The 21,258-nt window shown below is 44.2% G+C and overlaps 1 protein-coding gene across 2 annotated transcripts in view; it reads right to left on the bottom strand.

Moving 5' to 3' along the window:
* Nucleotides 1–21,258, bottom strand: part of TIPARP (TCDD inducible poly(ADP-ribose) polymerase) — a 47,154-nt gene that overhangs the window by 6,040 nt on the left and 19,856 nt on the right. For both annotated transcript variants that reach the window (XM_029615868.1, XM_029615869.1), the window contains exons 3-4: nucleotides 10,113–10,281; nucleotides 7,357–7,538 (exon numbers count right to left, since the gene is read on the bottom strand). In XM_029615868.1, coding sequence (XP_029471728.1) covers nucleotides 7,357–7,538; nucleotides 10,113–10,281 — 351 coding nt within the window. The remainder of the gene's footprint in view (nucleotides 1–7,356; nucleotides 7,539–10,112; nucleotides 10,282–21,258) is intronic.

The raw sequence follows: 21,258 nt of genomic DNA on the forward strand, positions 1-21,258 counted from the left end.
AGGACCACTACAATGAATATGCATGATACATATTTGCGGGCAATGGAAGCAATGCATGCAAATATACCTCACACATGTTAATTGTGGATATCCTGAAAGCCAGACCTGTTGTGGCACTTGCAGGACCGACATTGTCTACCCCTGATCTATGGGGAGGTGTGCAGGCTTCGTGCGGACAGACATCCTGCTGTCCTCTGAGAACACGCCCCGGGCCCTCTTCTCTTCTCACTTGATACTCATTCCCTTGGTGTTCTGATTTCCTCTCATGGCTTTCAATACCATTTTTTTATGCTGATGACTCCCAGATCTACCTTTGTACACCAGAAATTGCCAGAAATGCAGTCCCGCTTGTCTGACATTGCTGCCTGGATGTCCCGCCGCCACCTTAAACTCATCATGGCCAAGATGGAGCTCCTTATCTTACCTCCCCCAAGCCCACCTCCCCTCTTCCTCCTTTCTCTGTTTCTGTGGATATCAGTCGTCGTCCCTGTCCCATCAGCTCATAAACCTTGCAGTCTTCTTAGATTCCTCTCTCTCCTTCTCTACTCATATCCAAAACACTGCTAAATCGTGATTATTTCTTTATAACATTGTCAAAATCTGTCCTTTACTTTCTGAACACACTACCAGAACCCTTATCCACTCTCTCATCGCCCACTTAGACTATTGCAACCTGCTCCTCACAGATCTCCCGGCAAGCCATCTCTCTCCACTGCAATCTGTCCTAAATTCAGCTGCATGGCTCACATAACCCATCTTCTGAAGTCACTGCATTAGCTCCTTATCTGCTCCTGCAGATGGCTCAAGCTCCTCTTTCTCACCTTCAAATGCCTTCACTCTGCAGCACCTCACTACCTCTCTCCTCTCTTATCTCTCTACACCCCTCCTTGTGCACGCTACTCCTATTTGTACCTGTCTCCTCTGCCGCCAATTCCAGACTCCGTGCTTTCCATCTGGCTGCGCTGTGTACTTGAAGTAGTCTTCCTGAACTGGTGCATCATGCTCCCTCTCTTGCCATGTTTAAATCCCATCTAAAGACCCCACCTTTTTGAAACCGCTTTTAAATCTTATGCCTGATTGTCCGCTTTTAGTCTTGTTAACTAACATTTTCTTTTCAACCATTGTCTTGCTTCATACCCCAAGTCTCTTTTCCTGTATGTTTGTCTTATTAGAATGTAAGCTCTATTGAGCAGGGCCTGTCTTTTTGTATGTTTGTATAGCGCTGCGCATGTCGTGTAGCGCTATAGAAACATATAGTAGTAGTAATTCTGCTTTCTTCAAGGACAAGCAGCATGGCAGTCCTCACATGTGGGGAATCCCTAAGCTACAGGCTGCCCCCCCCTATGTGAAAGAAGGGGAAACAAGTGCCAACTGACAACGTTTTTGTTGGCAACAAGCCTCTTCATTGTATACTCATCCTGGAACAAAAACAATGGGCCCTAGGAGGGAAAGGACCTCAAATTCTGCAGGTCAGACCTATTGTCATGCCAGCCATCTCTGTCCAAACAGGAATGTGTGGAGAGAACTCCCCATCGAGGATCTCCTCCATGGGAATTGTATCGCAGGTGAGCAGTTGAGGCTGCCATGGCTTGGACAAAGTGAGTCTTGTCATGGATTAAAGACCTCCTGTAACAGAAGGAGATGCAATCTGCTAGCCAAGAGATAGAATGCTTAAACGTTATGCCCAGTTTGCTGGTATCAGAAGAAACAAAAACTTGGGTGGACTTTCCATGGACTTCAGTCTGCTCCAGATAGAAAACCAAGGCTCTCTTGCCCTCCAAACCCCGCCATGCTTGTTCACCTTGGTGGGTATGTGGTCTGGGAAAGAATGATTGACTGGGTAAGATGGAATTCAGACACCACCTTAGGCAAGAACTTCAGATGGGTGAGTAAGACCACTCTTATGAAAAAACTCTGTATAAAGGTGGATAAGTTACTACAGCCCGAAGCAATTACCACCAAAAATACAGCCTTCCCATTCACAGGAGCACAATGGTTCAAAGGGAGTTTTCATTGGCTGGGACAGAACCATGTTGAGGTCCCAAGACACAATGGGAAGCCAGATGGGAATCTTCAGATGAAACAGGCCTTGCATAAACCGGACCACTAAAGGCTGAAAGAGGTGGGTTTATTTGCCACGTGATGGTAGGTGCCAATTTCACAAAGGTTACTGATAGATGTAGAAGGTAATCAAGTAGTTTTTGTGTGGAGCAGGAGAAAGGGTCTAGGGTCTTATGCTCATACCACAAAGCAAACCTCCTCCACTTAAAATCCACAGATGTGTGGAATCCTCTCTTGAAGCAAAAACAAAACTGAGCGAGATGGCTCAACATCCAGGCAGTGAGCACCAGGGATCTGACACTGGGATAGCACAATCTACCTTGATCCTGAGTGATGAGATCAGGGGAAGTCCCTAGTCTGATTGGTTCCCTGATGAACATTTCCCCAGGGAGAGGGAACCAGATCTTTCTCAGCCAAAAAGGGAGTTATATTTATAATTCTTCTATCCTCTTTTGAGCTTCAGAGACTTCATAACTAGCAGAATCTGAGAATATGCATACAGCAGACCCCTGCCCCTATCTAGATCTACCATGGGTATGCACCACTGGCGGAATATCTGGTTTGCTCTCCCCCCCCCCCCCCCCCCCCCGATTCAGGGACTATTTGTGTGGGGTCTAAGGACCAACTCAGTCTGTCCACTAGGACATGCTCCATGCTAGGCAGGTTTGAGGCCCTGAAAACTATCCCTTGAGAATTGGTCCAGGCCCATATCTGGACAGCCTTCTGACACAGGAGGTATAACCCATGCATCCCTGCTTGAAGTGCTATTGACCCCACCTGGTTGTCTTTTGAACCAGGATGACCTTGGATAACCAATCTCTGAAAGCTTTTAGAACATAGTTGTATTGTCCTTAGCTTTAAGAAAGTTTTAGGATAGAACTTCTTCCAAGCAGACCAAAGACCCTGGGTGCATAGCCCCTCTACATGAGTTCCCCAAGCCAAGTTGGGCGCATCCACTGTAAGAACAATTTGTATCTGAAAAATCTGGAAGGGGATACCCCGATCAGATTGAAATTATACTGCCACCAGAACAGGATTCCTTGAGTAGTTGCATGACACAGATGCTGTCCCATAAGTTAAGTGGCTTGCGGGTCCATTGGGCTTTCCTTCTAGGGAGACAAGGAAGTGACACAGAGTTGATGCCATGAGGCCCAAGAGCCTCAACATGTTCCATGCTGATGGAAGTCTTCCCCTGGATACCTTCCACTGCAGACATCAGGGTGATAGCCCTTTAATGCAGAAGGAAGGCTTTTGCCTTAGTCACGTCTAGCAGAGCTCTGATGAACTCCAATCAAAACGACAGGCTCAGATGAGACTTTGCGTAGTTGATAATGAACCCTAGTTACTCCAACACTCAGATGGTCACATGCATTGACTGCTGCTGCTACCTGAGTTGTGCTCTTGACCAATCATCCAGATAGGGTCAAATATGCACCAACATCACAGCAAGCATTTGTTGAAGATACATAAGGCTGACACTAGACCAAATGGCAGCAAGTGATACTGGAGGTTTTGTCCTCACATGACCAAGCAGAGATTGCCTGTAATCATGGAATATATATGTGGGTATAAACAAGCTATAGATCAAGACAGCATAGTCAGTTCTCACTTTGAGAAAAAGAAGATTAAGGTGCCCAGGAAAACCATCTTTACCTTTTCTCTTCATAAATTTAATCAATTCCCTTAGGTCTAGGATGGGACAGAGTCCCCCTGGTATCTTTGGAATCAGGGAATACTTTTGAGTAGAATCCCTACCCTTTTTCTCCTGGTGGAAAAGACTCGACATTGGCGTGTAAGCAGAAGGAGAGCGCCTTCTGTAGCAGCTTCTGGTAAGAGGAATGACCCCAAATGGAATTTGGTGGTCGATTTGGCAGGATACCCAATAGATCTGGGTTCTCTGCATCCCTCTTCTCATGCTACAGAGAGCCCACATGACCAGTTACACTGGGCACCTGGTTTATGTAAAACTGCAGCCTGCCTCTGAGGAGGAAGTTCCTCCGGCATTAGTACTGACACCATGGCTGTGCTTTCTGCAACCCAATTCTAGGCACTGACTAGGTTGTTGGCGGGGTTTAGGAGCCTGCTGTTGCCATGGATGGGCACAAGGGACCTGCTGCTGGTGGACTGTAGGGGCAGAAGATAGCACCTTTTCAGTTAGAAGTGCCTCCTCTACCCAACTGTCAGGTACCTCCTGGATAAGGCCAGGTCTGGAGTGCCAGTGGAGAACTGCTGAAGCATTCACAGATCTGTGCAACCACTTTCTTCACTCTATCGCCAAAGAAATTCTCTCCTATGCACAGCCATTAGTGAGTCATTCCTGGACTTCTGATCAGAGATCAGAGCCCTGCAGCCAAGTGAATCTGCAGATGCCAATCCTCACAGCAGAGACTTTCGATGGTGTCTCAAACAATGAAGGACAAATGGACCATCTGTTTTCTTCTCTCCAAAACCTTGTCCACCAGAGTCTTGCTGCTTTTGAGGAAGCTGCTCGGCCACGCCATGCATCTGCTTCAGTATGTCCTGCATATATATTGCCCATAAAACGCTGGTAAGAAACTATTCAGACATTGAGCATAGCTCCTTGGAATACATTCCTCCCAAGAGAGAGTCCAGGGTCCTGGACTCCTTCCCTATGAGCACTTACTCCAATGCCTGCTGAATCTTCTTATACAATTCAGCATCCGTTATCTTTGAGGTCAACACCAACTGGAAGGCAGAAGTGCTGGCCATGTCCTCCTTGGACCTGAGAGGGGTATCAGTAGCTGACACGATTGAGAGTACTGAGAATTTTGGGATAACTAGCTCTCCTCACCACAGGACTATTTGAGAGGGTTCTCAGCAAACACCAGACCATCTCTGCTCCTGGTTTCCATGGAGACATATGCCAACGCTTCTTCAGCTTCTCTTGATGCCCAGTATTGGAACTCCAATGCCTGTCTCAAAGAGGCAAAACCCCTTTGCTTCTTCAAGTGGGAAGAGGCAGACAATGGCTTGTCTCTGGGTTCCCTGACAGCTGCTAGCACCAAGGGAACTAACTGCCCCTGTGATGCCACCACCTCCACCAATGCAGCTCCAAGGCCCCTTGATGGCAATGCCAGTGGATTGGTGTTCTGGTGGCTGACGTGTTTCTCCATCACTTCCAAATCGGGACCAGTGGCACTTCTAGGTCGTGGTTGCGACACCCATGATCATGAGGATCTGTGATAGATATAGTCCTGCTGCACCAGGGAGCATCGCTGGAACCCTCTAGACATGTTTTGACCAAAAGCGACAAATAAAATATCAAACTCCATGGTGCCAGTGGAAGTGTGCCCTCCAGGCACAGATGGCACACTGCTGTGGAACCAAGAGGAGAATGAAAGGTTACAGAAATGCTCAAAAAACCTACTTAGGAGGAGAGAGGCAAAAAACCAAAACAAAACAAAAAAACCTACAACCTGAGAGCTCAATGGAAAAAGACTGAGGGGCCCCTGCATGGATGCATGGCATAATGGCATGTGTGGACATGCTCAGTGAGGCACAGCAAATGTTCAAGAAATTAAGTTTTCTAGGCTGGGTTCCATCAGAAGAGGTCATCCACATGCAAGGACTCCCATCCTGCTTGTCCCTCTGAGAAATATCACGATTTCGGTTTTTAAATGGTTCCCTCATTTTATGGCTAACGTTAAAAAAAAACAAAAAAAAAAAAACCACTCTGGAAAACAGATTCCCACCATCTAGGGATTACATAACCCCAAACACCTTGAGATTTACTATTTTCCAGCCAGATCAGAGCAGACCATTACCAGGCACTGAAAACAAAATTTACACACAATCATATTATTCAATGTGGTTTTTCTTAGGTCAGAATTAGAATTAAAATAGCTCTAAATCAATACGAGCTTGCATCCCTCCAGGAGATCACTGTCCACCCAGGCTGCTTTATGAACGTATAAATCCCATGCAACTCTGTTTCTGACCATGCAACGTACTTGACCTACCCAAAGGGCTGATTTATTACAGATTTTCTCCCCATTATGCCTGTACCAAAAACTTTTCCCACATCAGACCCATTGTGTTGCAGGTGTCCTGTTCGATAAACATTCTGTCCCTACCCCACGTCCACACTAGGGAAATCTTTTAATAAGAGCAGGCCCAAGATCACATCTGTAAACACCCATTTTAATGATAATATTCCTTACGGTTTTTAATGGAACTAGAATTGCTGCCAAAAGTAATTTCCATCAATATTTGTTTGGAGGCCCAGAAACAATGAATGTTAACCTTGTGCTTATTACACTGTAATGACCTGGGGAGATAATGAGCGTGCTCGTCCTAGTGCAGCAGTTGATATCCTTTGATCAGCATGCCGAGCCAAATCTGCCAAAGTAATGACTTCCGCCCTTCTCCGAAGAGGACAACGAGCTCTTAGCTATGGGACTCGGACAATTATGTTTCCACCTATGCTGGTGAGATCGCGGAAATGGGATTTTTATTAGTTCTAATCAAAAAAGGGCTAGAAATGTTGTGATAAGGGAGCACTTTTATTCTGAATTTAAATTAGCATGGGTGTGGAGGGCTTTCTATCAGATGCTTCCTGAAAATGAATAAAGTGCCTTTCTAAATTATATCTTTCCATTTCACCCCCAGCTGGCAATTATAAGATGATGATTAGTAGCAAAATTGTCTAGGAACAGATGTAGTTCTAATGTACTTGTCGCCTGTCCTTTCTTCTAGGATCCTGCAACCTCATTCTTTTACTCTCATATCAGAAAACAAGCTTGTGGATAATTTTGCTATAGAATCAGATTGATTCCCACATTTTTCAGCAGTAAATTAAAAAACAAAACAAAACCACAACGGTCCTTATGCCCTATGGATCTTGCAATGCAGTATTTTCTGTCTGCCAGGTGCCCTTTCATTTGAGGGTTAGAGTTCACAGGGACCAGCCACAACAGAGGCATCCTGCTCGAACAGGGGATGAGGCCCATCTGGTCCTCTTGCCAAAATGCTTTGCACATTCTATAAGCATTTGGAGTTCAAAGCCACGGGGATTCCACATTTAAAGCACAAGGGAAACATTTCAACTGGGTTATTCATCGCCCAAAATCCTTTCAAAGTTTTTTTTCTGGAATCCAAAGTGATATGGCCTGACTTTCCGTGAATGCCGGTATGGTGAGAGCACGGTACCAGTTTCGCTTTCCAGATCTCCCGTATCTGTCGGAGAGCTGGCCAGAAGAGGACAGGCAACTTGACTTCTAGTGCTGTCTCTTTCTACCTTTTTTTTTTTACCTCCCCTCCCTCAGGAGTACTTACTGTAAGTGTGGCGCCAGCATCACCGAAGAGCGGAAGAGTGGTCGTCTTTTGATTTCTCTCCTGAAACACGCATTCTGCTGAAAACCGTCTTTGATGTTTAAGATGTACTGGTTGTGCCAGGTTACAAAGCGGACCTCTTTCAGACCTCGACAGTTGGCTTCTTCAATCAATCTGACAACAGGCTGTGAGGCCAAAGAGGAAGGAGGTGATCAGTGCATAACCCAGGAGATAACTGAATTTCCAGCCCAAATTCTTTGATTGCACTAGCTCCCCCTGAAATGCTGAAGCCTAAAATGTCTGAGAAGCACCTGCTTAGATTTCTATCAGACTGCCACATGCAGAGCATGCCTTCCTAGGAAATACACACGCTGAAGGTTCAGTTACCTAAGGAGCTGTCTGCCGGCTTTTCGCATTTGAATATGGTGCAGAGCATCAGCCAAGCAAACCTCACCTAAAGCCAGGTGCTCCAGTGCCCAGACTGTAATTTTAGAAGGGCTCTTTCAGCACAAGCTCAATAATTCCTGCAAGCATTTCGTTTCATCGCTATGAACACATTGCCAAATGAGCAAAGTAAAAAAATCATGCAAAGTTTCAGGAGGACAATAAAAGTGTGCCCATAGCAGAATCACAAATCACAATTCTGTTAGCATACATTGAAACTAACGACCTGTTATCCTGTGACTCAGAAATCTAGGAAAGGTTTGTAAGAGTTTGCATTGAGAAGGATTATTAATAACTTAGCTCCCTATTTGATTGCTGCTTTCACTATTACTTTTCTTTAATTCTGTTTTCAGTCTGCATGCTCTAATTTCACAGTTCTATAGCTGCATCCATCATCATTTCATATTTATATAAAAAATAAAAACATAATCCCAAAACTTGAAGGCATTTCTTTTTGTTGCTCCTCAAACCACAACACAAATCAAAGCTCTTTCCAGTGTTCTACTGACACTGATGGCATCGCTGTGAAAAGTTAAATCCCATCATTTGTTTTGTTCCCAGGGTTGTGCTGAACAGTAAAATAAACAGAGACACCAGAGTATGAAAATGGGTAACGGTTTTTCTGTGGTTTCTCTGAAATTATTTGGCAGAGATTTATCTGATTTTAGATAAATCCCAACTTGTTGAGTTGTTTTGTGACAATCAACACACTGAATAATATGGGGATGCATTTGAAGCTCATAGAGGTGAAGGCTGTAGTAAGGCCCGGTGCCACCGGGTGTGCAAACCATGCAATTACACAGGGCACCACACCTGGTGGGGCAGCGTTGGGAGCAGGGAGAGGCCTGCGAGGCCGCCGGTGGAACACATCTCACTGGCGGCCGAAGAAAGAAGAAGGAGCTCATTTTCCTACTCCTTCTCAGTGCCGGTGTTAGCTTTCCAAAACATGTGCAGCTAGCACGTTTTTTATCCTGATCTCATGATGCACAAAATCAGCAATGAGGAACTGCTAGGCTCCTGGTGGTATGTGTATGTGAGAATGTAAGCCTGCCTGGTTTTATGTGTGTGTGTGTGTAAGTGATTGGGAGCCTGCCTGGTTGTGTATGAGTGTGTGTGAGCGATTGGGAGCCTGCCTGGTTGTGTGTGTGTGTGTGAGTGATTGAGAGCCTGCCTGGTTGTGTGTGTGTGTGCGCGAGTGATTGGGAGCCTGCCTGGTTGTGTGTGTGTGTGTGTGTGTGTGTGTGTGTGTGTGTGTGCGCGAGTGATTGGGAGCCTGCCTGGTTGTGTGTGTGTGTGCGCGCGAGTGATTGGGAGCCTGCCTGGTTGTGTGTGTGTGTGCGCACGAGTGATTGGGAGCCTGCCTGGTTGTGTGTGTGTGTGTGCACGAGTGATTGGGAGCCTGCCTGGTTGTGTGTGTGTGCGTGAAGAAAATTTGTGCTGCCTCAGTAATCCATGCCTTACTCAGGATGACTCGAAATAAAACGTTTTCAGGTATGGAGAGTGGTGACTTTTCCATCCTTATTGTTTTAATTATTCGGTGTCTGTGTCTGCCATTTTGAAATAATTTGTTGCTGTTTGGGAAATGTTTACAATTTTGTATGAGCTCTTAATTATTGAATGCTATTCTATTCTTTAGATCATTATAAAAAGAATATTTCCAAGTATGGTTTTACTAATATATTTGATTTGTATTCCTTGAGTTTATTGTTTGATGAATGATTTATGAGGACTCGTGATGTTTCTGTTGCTCCAGTGCTGCACTGAATTCAGAGTCTGGCTTGTTGCGGCTTCTGATTCAGTTGTTTATAGTTTATAGTCTCTTTATTTTGAATTTGGTGACAGTGAGTCTGTGTTCTGCATGTTTAATTGAGGTGGGGTATTCTGTGTTAAAAAAAAAAAAAAAAAAAAGAGGAGGGGGCCAGCACAGTAATTGTTCACACAGGGCAGCAAAAATGCTAGCATCAGCCCTGGCTGTAGTGGGAAGAAGAATTTTCTGCCAGGCAGTAAATTCTGGCGAGTTAATGGGATGAGAAGAAATCAAAGAGATTCTGCATCAGCCAGCCAAGTTACACCTCCTATACCACATAGAGAGCTGCAAAGAGGATGATTGTTGCTGTATATAATTTTCGTCCTGTCCTAAATATTTTTTTGGATTATTAAGTGGTAGATTGCAGATAACCTACTTGGAAAAAAAACATATGGGGCCTTATTCAGTAAAAAGTGTTTCCATATGCATAAAATGTAAAAAACTATTTTCTGAATAAGGCCCTTCGAAAGATAACACAACTTATTAACAATGAGAAAGTTTTACCTACCTCGGAATATTCCCTCCAGCCAAAGTGGTCCCTACAGAAGTATTTCCACACCGTGTGGTAGGTGGTGTTGGAATTGGAACAAGAACTAGTAGACAGCCTCCGAATTTGGTCAAACTCAACAGTTTCATATATACTCATAAAGTTCAAATCCACCAGAAACTCTCGTTCCCTGCAGGAAAGTAGTAATTAAAAAAAAAAAAAAGAGAATTAGCTTTTTGGTTCTTCCAAAACTATATAAAGACATGGTATATCCTATCCACCCCCACACTCAACTATCATGAAGGCTGATGTCAAGTTCCAGGCCTAGCATGACTATTTCCTATGATTCTGGTGCACAACTGACAGACAAAAAAAAAGGAAAGAGACAAGAGAGGCTGTATTTATACCTAGCCAACACATGATTTTAGTTCTTTAGAAATAAAAACACAAAACCATCCACGAGCTGGCCTTATTATCAAAATGCAACCATTAAAAGGTACCCATTAAACGCATGCGAGCTAGAAAAATCTTCAAAGCTCACCACTTTGATCCAGCAACCAAAAGCTGTTGAAATCAAAAAAAGTCCATTCTGATGAAAGACAAGGACCTGGAGGATCTAGATTTCTCCAGATGAGTAAACATCTGCTGCTAATCGCTCTGGGAGCTGATTTATCTTTCAACACACATGCTTGTGGAGCAAGAAAGATCTGGCATAATATGAAAGGACTGATTTCCCTATTATGAGGTTCAGTAACCACAGAAATATGTTTTTGTTCTGCAGGCTATGAAGTTCTGCTATAGAATCAGCATTTCAACATGAAACTTATTTTCTCAACATTTGGAAGGGGGCTTTGTAATACAGCAAGCCAAAATTAAATGATTGATCATTAAAGCTTTTAAAATGCTCAGATAACTAGGAATCATTTTCGCACCCCTACATATACATTTTCTTTTAAATTATAAGAGAAATGTAAAAGCTTTGTAGTAACAGTACTTGCACATAAAAGAGCGCCTGGCCCTCCCAGGCTGCCTATTTATCCCGGCCTACTGTGTCTCTGCAGATCCAACTCAAATCTCTGGCCACCTCTGCCCCCCCATCAGTCCTAACCATGCCTGAATTCCACTCCTGCAGCTAAGTCATTGCAGGCCTTCACTACCTTTTCCGTAAAGAAGCACTCTTTGGGCCTCGTGCCTTCCATCTCATATCATGACCTCTCATCTCCGAGCTGCTTCTTCTAGGGAAGATGCTGCCTTCTTGACGTTTCAATATTTTTATTCTGTACTATTAAGAGTGCATTTAATCTTATTTATGGGCTGCTATGCCATAAGTTTTCCACAGCAAGTTACAGAGAGCTAGCAAATTTATAGGAAGCAGAACATTAAATATAAGATTAAAAAATACACTGTATGCATATAAATAAAATCAAAGGTAGGAATAGCGTAAAGCACAGAAAATACGTTACAGTAAATAAAAGCGCTTACTGCATAATACCTAAAAAGTATTTATATGTGGTGAGAGATATTCTTAACTACCGTATTATACTGGATACGCATGGAGGTCAATTATAAAGACATTCTGGGAGGTATCTGTACAAATCCTGCTAATAAGTTAACAGGAGTTAGGACCCTTTATTTTCTGTACATACAGCTTTAAATTTTTTTTTTTTTTTTAATAAATTAAGAGGGCAATTCCAGCTTGTTAAACTCAGTAGCAAGCGCTGGGCCTAAGGTCCCAGGTTTGCTTCCTGGGTCAGCAGTGGAGCATTCACCACCTCGGAGGCCTGTGGGAAAAGGAGTTCCAAGTGAACGTAGATCTCATAATACAGGCAATCCAAGGGGAACCCTGGTGCACGGCTCCCAGCCTCAGGGCCAGACTAGGACAACAGGATCTGTTAAAACAGGGAGGAAAAAAAAAAATCCCAGCTTACTGTGAATGAAAGTTCAAGGCACTGGAATCCCAGGACTGGTTCCAACTGAGCAGGGGGAGGAATTGCCAGATTCCAAAAACAAACAAACCGCTTACTCAATCAAATTTATATTTTGGGTACAGCTGAAAAAAAAAAAAGCCAAAAAACCCAAAACACTTTGAAGGTCAATGCTGTGTCACCTAATAGGAACCTAAAAATGTAGTGATTCAAACAAAAATCCACAACTGTGGTGTGTGTGCGTTTCCCAGCAGGCCCTTTTGTAACAATGCATCATCACTTGGTATCAGGCACAGCCCAGGCCCTGGATTGCAGACACCAAATGCTCCATTGATTTGTCAATATATATTTCCCTTCCTCCTCTTCCTTCCCCGCCCCAGAACAGGAGACAGCCCTCCATAATTCAGGGTCCAAGAGTTTCTGGAGGGCGCCTCGCAGCCCACATGGCTCTTTACACACACAAAAAGAGGTTTGATAGCAGCTCAGCAAAGAACTGTGCTGAAAACATGCAATGTATGGTGAGAACACGTGAGACATGGTTCACTGCATGACAAAGGCCGATTCTTGTCTACTGACCTACCGCCCGAGTGCAAAGGCAGGAGGAGGGGGTCAAACTGATCTACGTTGTCCCATGTTTAATGCAAGACCCAGGCACCCAGTATTAATCTGCTTACAGAACCCTTCAGCTCAGACAGGAGGAATCCATTCTCCTAGGAAGCTGGCTGAGCAGATATTAGGTGTAAACTTCCATCTCTGGCTGGTAGTTTCCTATTATGTGCCAAGGTGTATTTTGACAGGATCTTAAAACCTTAGTTTAGAGCACTCAAAAAAAATGTAGGAGGAAGTGAAAGTTTAGTTTTAATATACTGCTTTTCCCTACAAATCAAAGCAGTGGACAACATAAATTGTGGACACTTTCCAAAGGCCAGAAGACCTTAAACCATAAAAACATTGTACACGACCAACAAGATGACCAATAAAAATGTACTACAAATCCTAAATGCAGTCCTAAAATCAATAAAACCAGTATCTAAAAAGCAGACAGACACATCTCCATAAAAATCAATTAAAAATCTGCACTAGAAAGTCATATTTTAAACAAGCTTCTTATATTAGGTAGGAAAACCAAGACGTGGATTCTGTAAATCAGCGGTTCCCAAACCCGCTCTTCAAGAATTCCCCAAGAAGAAGTCTGGTTTCTCCAGATAATGAAACACGCGGGTTGCTTTAGGTATTAGAGCAACCGTAAGTCAAATACCAAGGCAATCTCATGAATATTCATTGCGCCTATCTTGAAAGCCAGGCCTGTTAGTTCGAGAACCACTACTGCAGCTAACGATTTGCATGAGAAAGAAAGGGTACGATAGAAAGAAAAAAAAAAGTTGTCTCCCCGCAGTACAAATAACAGAAGAGCGAGCGGGCTTTCTAAAAAACGCTCTTTCCAGCACGTCTCTGGCAGCTGGGCTCCCTTTACCTCATTCTGACCTGCACTCAGACTTTCCACGTGCCCCCTGCGGCATCTCTAATAGCTATGTGCACTGAAACCGGCTTCCTGGTTAAAAATAAAAACAAAAACCACCACACTTGCTATATTTGATACTTCAAAATGAATCGACATTAAAAGCCCCTTTATGCAGGCGGCCTTAAATCATTGGCTACGTTTCTTGGCCAGCCATGTGGATGGGCGATCTCCGTTTCATGTGACTTCTCCTCTCCAATTTGCGTCCAAATGTTGTCAGGGCCTGCCACAGGCATGTTCAAGCTATATATATAAGGTTCTTGTTTTAAAAAATGGGGACAGCATTTGCAAAACAAAAGCATTAGTTTAAATTTGAGTGCTGTTTTGTTGAGGCCAGAATGTGTAGGGGGGCGATATTTGTGTTTGTCTGCGCAGGACACAGGGACAAGAAGATGTGTTATGGGAAAAGGGAGCACAATGAAACTGATGTGGTTCAGCAAAGAGATGTCTGCAAAAAAAAAAAAAAGCATTCAAAAAGTACAAAGAAACTCAAAGATGGGGGAATAGTATCTGGCAAAGCTGAAAGAGATGAGGAAAGAAATCAAGAGAGCAAAAGCTCCAGTGGAAGAAGGAACTGGCAAAGAGGCAAAGCAAAGTGGCAAAACATTTTTCAGATCTATCAGAAATAAAGGAAGGCCACTGGTCGTACTTTAAAACTGAAAGGAGACAAGGAGCAACCTGTGGAGAAAGATGAGAAAATACCAGAGATATTAAACAAATGCTCCAGCTCAGTGTTCACTGAAGACCACCATGGAGAAAGGACCTTTGCTGGTGGGCTAGAGTACAGATGTGGATGGAGTAGATACCATCCTATTTACAGAAGAGAATGCTTGGGTGGAACTAGGAAGATTGAAAGTGGACAAGGCCATGGGGCCAGATAAGATGCATCCCAAGATCTGCTGACAGATCTGGGAAACAGATCCTTGGAAACGAGAGTGGTGCCGCAAGATTGTGGTCCTGCTTCACAAAAATAGTAGCAGGGAACAAGCTGGAAAACTACAGGCCAGTTCATTTTCCTACAACTAAGAGAGAATCTGCTGAAGGAAAGGATAGTGAGCTATATAATCCGGCAGGTTGCAAGATCTGAAGAAACATGGTTCTACCAGAGGAAGGTTATGTCAAACAAACCTGATTGATTTTTCAGGTTGGGTGACTAGAGAATTGAATCAAGAAAGAGCTTTTGTGGTTTACTTGGATTTGAGCAAAAGCTTTTGATATGGTCCCACATAGGAGACTCATGAATAATATGGGTCCCAAAGTGGCAGACTGGATTATAAACTGGTTGACCAACAGACGGTAAGTGGAACCTTACTCTGAAGACAGAATGGTGATAAGTGGAGTGCCTCAAGGGCTGGTTCTGGGACCTGTTCTGTTCAATATCTTTGTGAGCAAATATTGCAGAGGTCAAAAGGAAAGGTTGACTTCTTGTGGATGACACTAAGATCTGCAACAGAGTGGACCTCCTTGAAACAAGAAAGAATGAGAAACCATGTAAGAAAGCTTGAAGTGTGGACAGAGGTTTGGCAGCTGGGATTCAATGCCAAGGAGTGCAGAGTCATGCATTTGGGGTGCAATAATAATCCAAAGAAGCTATATATAATAGGTGGGAGTCTGATGTGTGCAGACAGGGAGAGAGACCTCGGCATGATTGTGTCCAACGATCTGAAAATAACGAAACAATGAAATAAGGAGATGGAAAAGTCCAAAAGGATGCTGGGCCTCATAGAGAGGTATAAACAGCAGGGGAAAAACAAAAAAATAAAAAGAGGAAGCAATAATGCCCCCGTACAGGTCTTTGGTGAGGCCTCACCTGGAGTACTGTGTTCAATTCTGGAGACCGTATCTCAAAAACGATAAAGACAGAATGGAAGCAGTCCAGAGAAAGGCAACCAAAATGGTGTGCAGTCTGCACTGAAAGGCTTATAAGAGGAGACGAAGACCTAAATATGTATACCCTGGGGGAGAGGAAAGACAGGGAAATATGATGCAGACTTTTAAATACCTTAAGAGGTAGATATTCAGCCAGATAAACAGATCCCACTAACTTCGTTGGGATAGTCAGCAGTGCAGCTGCACCACTGAATATACCCAGCTATCTAAAAGGTAGCCAGTTAAGTAGCCACTGCCCCACAACACCCCCCACCTTCCAAACTTATCTGGCCAAGTGGTGCTGAGGATCAACCTGTAAAAGTATAAATAATGCACAAGAATCAAACCTTTCCCAGGGGAAAGGAAGCTGTAGAACCAGGGGTTATGATCTGAAACTCATGGGGGTAGACTCCAGAACAATGTCAGGAAATATGTGCTCACAAAAAGGATAGTGGATGCATGGAATGTCTTCCTGGAAGCAGTAGTAAAGACCAGAATGGTGATGGAATTCATAAGGACATGGAATAAAACACAGGATGGAAATGCAAAAAAGAGGAGTCATCGATTGCTGATTTTAGTTGTAGCATTTCTGAATGGGGGTAACCTGCATGCAGCGGCAGTTACCATCCAAGCAACTAGCTGGGCAGACTGGATGAACCATTTGGTCCTCATCTGCCATCATTAGTACAACAATTCAAATTCTCCTTTCTGCATGAGTTTAGGAAGTTATTTTTCCCCCATCAGCATCTCCCTGTGCTTTAGTTTGCCCAACAGTTAATTGGAACATTGTCTCCTTTCAACTTTGGCAGACTTCCCACCCCAGGGATGGATAAAGTGTGTTGGGATCCAGTTTAGGATCTACATAACCCAAACTAACCATAGTAGAAATAGTACTAGACTTGTGGAGTACGGGGCAGATGTAACTTGTATCACCTTTATTTTATCCAGAGAATGATGTCTGCCTACAGCAGAGGTGGCCAACTCCAGTCTTCAAGGATATCCTGAAAACCTGGCCTGTTTATGACTCTTGAGGACTGGAGTTGGCCACCCCTGGTCTACAGGTTGCACTTGTTTTTAAAAACCTAACCACTCATTGAAGAAACGTTTTAGCACAGTTGGGCTTAATCCAGGTATGGGTAGCCCCAGTCTTCAAGTAGCACAACTAGGTCTGGTTTTCAGGAGAGCCAAATCCATGCAAATGATCTGGGCTCTTTCATCAAATATATGTAAACATATCTGATTAACACTCATTACCGATATCATGAATGCTACCCTTATTCATTGCTTTTGATGACCAGAAATGCCTACCCTTGGTTAACCAAAGTTAGATGGACAACCCACAGGACCTTATCTTCGCATACCATGTACAGTTCTTGAGATCACATCTTGAAAAGGATACAAGCCAGTTGGAGTTGGTCCAGAGAGTGGCTACTAAAACGATCAGTGGTCTTCATTCTAAAGTATACAGGAATACTCTTAAAGAACTTAGGGGCAGATTTTAAAAGGAGCACGTGCACGCCCATGTGCTCGCAGTTCCCGGTGCGTGCTCACAGACATGCCGATTTTATAACATGTGCATGCCGACACACGCATGCTATAAAATCTGTTGGCCATGCACATGTGCGGCAGCACGTGCAGGGGGGGGAGGAGGGTGAATTTTAGTAAATTACGCAAGGCAATGCAATCGGGCCTTCCCCAGTTCCCTCCCAGTTCATTCCAGTTAAGGAGCAGACTGGGAGGAAACTTTCCTATCCCTAACCCTACTCTTCCTACCTCTTTTCCCCTCTCCACACCAACGCCTAACTATCCCATTATTTTTTTATTTTTTTTTACTTACTGCTCTGTCGGAGCAGAAGCAACTTCCACGCACCGGCCAGCTGCTGGTGTGCGCATCCCCGGAACAGTGGCTAATGGCCGCTGTCCTGGCCGGCCTCCGTCCCGCCCCTTTTTCAGGGCCCGGCCCTTGTGTGAGTATCGGGACTTATGCGCGTGGCCGGGCCCTTTTGAAACACGCGTGCGGCGGACGCAGGGCCCAGCCACACGCGCAAGTCCTGATTTTTCTTTGAAAATTCATCCTCAAACATGTATACCTTAGAGGAAAGGTGGTATAGGAAGACATGATAGGGACATTTCTATACCTCCAAGGTTTCCCTTCAGAGAAGGCGCGCCTTCAGTGGAAAGGAGGCTCTAGAACAAGAGGTCATGGAATAAGGGTGAAAGGGGGTAGACGATAGTGAATGTATGAACAGCCTCCCTGCGGAGGTGGTGAAGGCAGGCACAGTATATGAATTCAAGAAAGCAGAGGATGAACCGAGGATCACTGAAGGAGTGGCATGGATTTGTCAACAGGCCCACTAGGCCAGCAAACATTTGGGGAGGGCAACAGGCTGGCTGAAGATTTGCTGTCTTACAACTGTGCTGAATCTCACTCAGAGCCCAGCACTCTGCTTCCTGATCCAGGCAGTGAACAGGCAGCCTGGAGCAAACCGAGCAAAGGCTTAGGAGGGACTGAGTGGGGGACCACTGGGGGGCTTGTATCTGTGAGAAGTGTGTGTGTGTGTGTATATGGCAGACTGGGTGAAAGGTTAGAGAGGTGATGCAAGGGAGAGCAGAAGCAGAGCACAGTAGGGACCCCTGCCACCTCCTCGCCCTTCCCTACCACAATTCACAGCCTCTTGCCTTGATCGGTGATTCTATTGCCCAGATCCAGGAACCTATGGTCCTCCTTATCCTCAGATCCTGGAACCCACCCCCCGATCCCTCCTCCCCTTCCTTAGTCCCAGAACTTCTCTCCCTCTCCTATCTCAGATTCCTGATCTCCTGCACCCCCCCCCCCACCTCACCCCTGATCTTCCCGATCTCTGGTCCTTCTCTTCCCCCCCATCCCTGTGATCTTCTCCCTGTACTGATACTAGACATCCTTTCCTCACTCAATAAAAGGAAAATAAATTATACAGATGCAAGCAAGGTTTTTTTTTAATGCAATGTAAAAGATGGAAATTTTTGTCAACATACTTCAGAATTTTTATATTTTAGCCACAGATTCTATCCCTGAGCTGTAGCAGGAAATGCTGGGACTGTGCTGTAGACCTGTGAGGGTGAGCGGGTGCGACAGCACCTCTGTGTCTAGGGGCAACAAAATCCTAAATCCATACTAACCGTAGCGCTGAATAGTCGGTGTGGTTGGGCAGGCTACAGAGAAACATGACAGTCCATGCAGCCTATGTTAAGAAAATCCCCAGGGTAAAAAATGGCATCTCAATTTTGAACATACCACATAACATGATACAAGACAGGAAACAGAGTAGGATTAAATGGTCAATTTTTCAGTGGAGTGCCTCAGGGATCTGTACTTGGACCGGTGCTCTTCAATATATTTATAAATGATCTGGAAAATAATTTGTTATTAGTAAATCAGGCAAGAACATTTGGAATACAAATTATGGTGAGATTTCCCTGTAAATGCATAATGCGCACAGAAAGAGTAAGATATGTGTATTTCGAATCTGAACACTTAGAGAAGTTCTTGGAAGCATGCCGTAACCTTAGGGAAGTAGTTGAGTCTCCAAATTAGTAAAGTTGGTAAATAGATAATTTTTTTTGTTATATACTGATTTGCTCATGTACAGGATCTCCCTCTTAGTGGTTTTGTAACAAAGGAAAAGGATTATTGTTTTGTGGAAAATATTTGAATGATTGAAATGTTAATGAATTCCGTTCCTTGATTTTGGTGCAATGTTAAATTGAAATATGTAATGACTGAAATTTGAAAATAAAAATTTAAAAAAATATATATTTATAAATGATCTGGAAAAGAATAAAATGAGTGAGGTTATCAAATTTGTGGACGATACAAAATTATTCAGAGTAGTTAAATCACAAGCGGATTGTGATAAATTGCAGGAGGACCTTGCAAGACTGGAAGATTGGGCATCCAAATGGCAGATGAAATTTAATGTGGACAAGTGCAAGGTGATGCATATAGGGAAAAATAACCCTTGCTGTAGTTACACGATGTTAGGTTCCATATTAGGAGCTACCACCCAGGAAAGAGATCTAGGCATCATAGTGAATTATACTTTAAAATCGTCGGCTCAGTGTGCTGCAGCAGTCAAAAAAGCAAATACAATGTTGGGAATTATTAATAGAACCGAAAATGTCATAATGCCTCTATATTGCTCCATGGTGAGACCGCACCTTGAATACTGTGTACAATTCTGGTCGCCGCATCTCAAAAAAGATATAGTTGCGATGGAGAAGGTACAGAGAAGGGCAACCAAAATGATAAAGGGGATGGAACAGCTCCCCTAAGAGGAAAGGCTGAAGAGGTTAGGGCTGTTCAGCTTGGAGAAGAGATGGCTGAGGGGGGATATGATAGAGGTGTTTAAGATCATGAGAGGGCTTGAATGAGTAGATGTGACTCTGTTATTTACACTTTCAAATAATAGAAGGACCAGGGGGCATTCCATGAAGTTAGCAAGTAGCACATTTAAGACTAATTGGAGAAAAGTTTTTTTCACTCAACGCACAATAAAGCTCTGGAATTTGTTGCCAGAGGATGTGGTTAGTGAAGTTAGTGTAGCTGGGTTCAAAAAAGGTTTGGATAATTCTTGGAGGAGAAGTCCATTAACTGCTATTAATCAAGTTTACTTAGGGAATAGCCACTGCTATTAATTGCATCAGTAGCATGGGATCTACTTAGTGTTTGGGTAATTACCAGGTTCTTGTGGAATAGTTTGGCCTCTGTTGGAAACAGGATGCTGGGCTTGATGGACCCTTGGTCTGACCCAGCATGGCAATTTCTTATGTTCCTATGTTCCCTCGGACCATCATATATCATCCATGTATATGTGCTTAGCTGCACTGGATGGCGTCCCTTTGTTGAGGGCTGGTGGCATGTACATGTGCACCCCTCTGGCCCCAGGCAGCGTACGTGCATCTGGAGCGTACACGCGTAGGTATGCTCCTCAAGCATGCATGCCCACCCCAAACCGGGGACAATGGTGATGGGCCCAGCAAGAGGATGAGGACTACAGGAAGACAATGAGCTCCGGGACTGGGATGGGTCCCAGACAGGCAGCTTGGAACAGAGAGTCAGAGGCAGACGACGACTACCAGATGTTGCAGGGCTGCTGGACTGGAAGGGGGCCTGGAGGTGGGCGGCCAAACTGGTTGAAGTTTCAGAGAGACAGGTAGGAAGGAGAAAAAAAAAAGAGTTTGTGCAGGGTGAGAGTTCAGAGTGCTGGACTGAGTAGCGGTCTCCAGGGAATTTCACTAGTTAGCTAGTGTATAATGTATTCTAGAAGGCTTTGATTTGTAATTATTCAGCAGTTTGAGCCTGATCTTCCTACGTTGTAACACAACAACTCTGAAAAGCTTATTCAGCAAAACTACAGGAACCTTTACAGAAAACAGGAATTTTTCTGGCACAGAGTTCTTCCTTTCTTTTGCTTCCAGCTCAAATCAGAAGCAATGCTGGGATTCTAGCACCACGAGCCTTCATGCACAATTACTGGAGGACTTAACCCTGTTTTAATAGCCACCTCCCTCCTCCCCAGTGTTCATTACAGACTAGGAGCCATGCGTCACCCTTCTTGATGATCACTGCTCCTTCCCATCACTCCACCTCGGAGGGGGCTGTGACCACTGCCTGCGCAGCGCACCCCAGGCTGACCTGATCCAGCAACCTTCTGCACTGGGGCACACAGGACTGGCACCAGCCACTGGGCCAGCCCCGGAACAGGACTTTTGAATTGGCTGCAAAGCACCCAGCTGATATGTAAAAAGAATGAATTAGCTAATAAAAAATTAAAATCCCATGACTGTAGAAGGTTTAAAAAAAAAAAAAGAGAGA

This window comes from Rhinatrema bivittatum, chromosome 9, assembly GCF_901001135.1.
Source record: "Rhinatrema bivittatum chromosome 9, aRhiBiv1.1, whole genome shotgun sequence".
Lineage (NCBI taxonomy): Eukaryota > Metazoa > Chordata > Amphibia > Gymnophiona > Rhinatrematidae > Rhinatrema > Rhinatrema bivittatum.